Raw genomic sequence first — 3,690 nt, forward strand, 5'->3', positions numbered from 1 at the left:
CCGATGTTCCTGCTGATATGGAGGCCTTGGTTGCTGAGAAGAGGAGAGAACTGATAGAAACGGTTTCTGAAGTTGATGACATACTCGCAGATAAATTTCTCAACGATGAGCCTATATCTTCTTCTGAGCTGGAGGTGTGTTGGTTGAAAGCTTATGACATTCTGACCATTTAAAATATCGGCACTCCCTCACACTGTAGTGTAGCACATGTAATTACAGTGAGATCAGATTTGAATTTAACTGTATAGGATTTGACAAATAGGTTTTGATAATCACTGGATGATATTTCTAATTTCCTAGGGTTGTGTTAAACCCATTTCCTTATCTTTGAATTATATTGTGTTTACATATCATTCTTTCCCCTTCAAATTTTTTACTGTAACCTGTTTTCTGTTATATATGTGCAGGAAGCGATTCGCAGGGCCACTGTAGCAAGGAAGTTTGTTCCTGTATTCATGGGTAGTGCATTCAAAAATAAGGTAATTGCTTCTATGAATATAAAGATGATATCTCTTAGGGGGAAAGGTTATGCATTTCAATTAAGTTTGATTGAATAATCTGGTACAGCATACGTGTTCTCTTGCACCCATGAATGCATGCATAAAGTTTTTATTTTTAACAATGATTATGGCTTCAGTGGATTGTCATTCTATGTTTTGCAAATTTTTCATCTCTTACAGGTTTCATATTTTTCATTTGCAGGGAGTACAACCCCTTCTAGATGGCGTTCTCAGTTACCTACCTTGTCCTACTCAAGTCAGTAACTATGCTCTTGATCAGAAGAACAATGAAGAGAAGGTATTCAGCTGATGAATATTAACATATATGAATATATATATATATATATATATATGCATGTAAAAAAAGAAAAATGCAGGTGCTAAAGATAATGTGTTTCAGGTAGCACTGAGTGGAACTCCAAATGGACCTCTTGTAGGATTGGCTTTCAAATTAGAAGAAGGACGTTTTGGTCAGCTGACGTATTTAAGGTATGACTGCTAGATGATTCTGTATGTGTTGGCACTTGGCAGTTTACAAATTCTATCAATATTTTGTGTCTTTTTCTCATCGTGCAAGAATTCATTGATGCTAACTCTTGCTCTTTCCTTGATGAAGAGTATATGAAGGAGTGATTCGGAAGGGTGAATTTATCATAAATGTGAACACCGGAAAGAAAGTAAAGGTTAGTCGATGGTTTTGGTATGTTTTTCACATTTTTCTGCTTCATCAAGATTGATGTATAACCTTACACTTTTCATACTCTAGATTTTATCATCTCCATCATGATAGCAGACTCATAACTACATAAGGTCTGAATGTGTCATATCAATTAACGTGGTCTTGTTTCACCCTTTATCCCTTGCTAGATTGCATCTGATAGCCGGACATGATTTTATCTGAGACTGATGACCTGACATTTTATTATCTTGGTTTAGGTTCCACGCTTGGTTCGTATGCACTCTGATGAGATGGAGGTTAGAAATATTCTCAATCTTTGTCTTTGTCCTTAGAAGAGTATTGTGTTGAGTTATGAATGTAGTTCTCGCAGTATTATCTTGTTGGCATACTTGTGCTTTTTTTCTCCTTGCAGGATATTCAAGAGGCACATGCTGGGCAGATTGTAGCGGTGTTTGGTGTGGATTGTGCTTCAGGTACGGTTTTAGTTCGTAGTTGTACAAGCTCAAACTTAGCTTAAGGTTGATTCCCTTGATAATGATTTTTCTCGGTATTATTTCCGAAACGTGGTTTTGTTCTCAGGCGACACATTTACAGATGGATCAGTTAAGTACACAATGACATCTATGAATGTTCCTGAACCGGTTATGTCATTAGCTCTTCAGCCGGTTTCAAAGGATTCTGGAGGACAGGTGAGTTTTTCTTTTCTGTACCCGAAAAACTACCTGGCTTACTGACCTTCACATGTTTCCTTTGGTTTTCTAACACCTATTTTTTCTGTGATAGTTCTCAAAAGCATTGAGTCGGTTTCAGAGAGAGGATCCTACCTTCCGGGTTGGGTTGGATCCTGAGAGTGGCCAGGTACTTATCTCTCTGTGAACTTGGTTTCTTTATCTGGGTCGAACGGCCATATCTTTTACCCTTCCGTAGGAAAAGAGAAAAATGTCACTATATAAATTATTATTTGCTGAAAACTCAATCTTGATGAGGCAGACGATTATTTCTGGGATGGGAGAGTTGCATCTGGATATCTATGTTGAACGCATCCGAAGAGAATATAAGGTGCCTGATGTTTTTCCTCCACGGGATAAATGTCTTAATGGAAAAATATAGCTAGTGTTTCACTTAATCTTTTTTTGTGACTTTAAACAGGTCGAAGCCACTGTTGGAAAGCCCCGTGTCAATTTCAGGGAGACCATAACTCAACGAGCTGAATTCGATTATTTACACAAGAAACAAAGTGGAGGACAGGGTCAGTATGGTAGGGTAATTGGGTAAGTATCAAGAACTTGTGTGCACTGTTATGTCTCAACAGGCCTATCGGCATCCTTGTAAACCGGCCCTTATCGTGCTCTGAATTGTTAGGTATGTGGAACCACTGCCACTAAACTCTCCCGTGAAGTTTGAATTCGAAAACATGATTGTCGGTCAGGTGATTCCGTCTGGTTTTATTCCAGCAATCGAGAAGGGATTTAGAGAAGCTGCAAACTCGTGAGTAGTAGTAGCTTCTGTCTGTGACCATTTTACATGTCTTGTATATCGCTTACGAAGTTGAAACCAATCTTCAGGGGCTCGTTGATTGGTCATCCAGTCGACAATCTTAGAATTGTTTTAACCGACGGCGCTTCACATGCCGTAGATTCCAGTGAACTTGCCTTTAAATTGGCTTCAATATATGCTTTCAGACAGGTATTACATCAATCTCTAGTATCCAATGCAGAAACTCTTGCGCCTTTAGATACATTTATGCATGTATACGTTGGATCAGTGTTACACAGCAGCGAGACCGGTGATATTAGAGCCAGTTATGTTGGTTGAGCTGAAAGTGCCTACAGAGTTCCAGGGGGCTGTTGCTGGTGACATCAACAAGTGAGTTTTTCTCCCTTAAAACCCTCCTCTTTTCTCTCTGACATCAGGAGGACGAAGAGAACTGATTGATCTTTCATGAAAATGGAATTTCAGGAGGAAAGGTGTGATAGTTGGGAACGATCAAGACGGGGACGATTCTGTGATCACGGCCAATGTAGGTTTTTCTTTAAAATGTTTTTTCGCGAAATTGGATTGTCGAACTATCTAAAAATCACGAAATGGGGTTTCAGGTGCCACTGAACAATATGTTTGGGTACTCGACGGCATTAAGGTCGATGACACAGGGGAAAGGTGAATTCACAATGGAGTACAAAGAGCACTCTCCGGTTTCAAACGACGTCCAAATGCAACTGGTGAATGCCTACAAGGCCACCAAAGGAACTGAATGAGAAGAGCTCCAGGGAGTTTCCCAGCTACCCCTTCTTTTTTTTTTTTTCCTTTTTGTCATAATCCATATTTATTCAATAGCTAATTTCATATTTGGTGATCCAACATTTTTGCCGTATTGCTAAAATAAACTTGGACACCGCCCAATCATAATGTACTTGTGGGTATGTAATTTCATGTACTGGGATTCGATGCTGAGTATTAGGAAATGGAGATTACGATACCTTTGCCTTTGGTACGTAATTCTCTGACTTATCA

General features: G+C 39.2%; 1 protein-coding gene across 2 annotated transcripts in view; it reads left to right on the top strand.

Annotated features, from left to right (window-relative positions):
* The window catches only part of LOC104827585 (elongation factor G-1, mitochondrial), a 5,608-nt gene extending 1,918 nt beyond the window's left edge, over positions 1–3,690 (top strand). The window contains exons 5-20 of one of the 2 annotated variants that reach the window (XM_010560777.2): positions 6–134; positions 408–479; positions 703–798; positions 901–989; positions 1,117–1,183; positions 1,437–1,475; positions 1,592–1,652; positions 1,759–1,868; positions 1,963–2,037; positions 2,170–2,238; positions 2,329–2,450; positions 2,542–2,667; positions 2,745–2,865; positions 2,945–3,045; positions 3,139–3,199; positions 3,276–3,690. In XM_010560777.2, the coding sequence (XP_010559079.1) occupies positions 6–134; positions 408–479; positions 703–798; positions 901–989; positions 1,117–1,183; positions 1,437–1,475; positions 1,592–1,652; positions 1,759–1,868; positions 1,963–2,037; positions 2,170–2,238; positions 2,329–2,450; positions 2,542–2,667; positions 2,745–2,865; positions 2,945–3,045; positions 3,139–3,199; positions 3,276–3,434 (1,497 nt within the window). In that variant the 3' untranslated portion in view covers positions 3,435–3,690. Of the gene's footprint in view, positions 135–407; positions 480–702; positions 799–900; positions 990–1,116; positions 1,184–1,436; positions 1,476–1,591; positions 1,653–1,758; positions 1,869–1,962; positions 2,038–2,169; positions 2,239–2,328; positions 2,451–2,541; positions 2,668–2,744; positions 2,866–2,944; positions 3,046–3,138; positions 3,200–3,275 lie in introns of both variants that reach the window. The other variant, XM_019200673.1, reaches the window with a different exon arrangement.

The sequence above is a fragment of the Tarenaya hassleriana genome, unplaced genomic scaffold, assembly GCF_000463585.1.
Source record: "Tarenaya hassleriana unplaced genomic scaffold, ASM46358v1 Cleome52, whole genome shotgun sequence".
Lineage (NCBI taxonomy): Eukaryota > Viridiplantae > Streptophyta > Magnoliopsida > Brassicales > Cleomaceae > Tarenaya > Tarenaya hassleriana.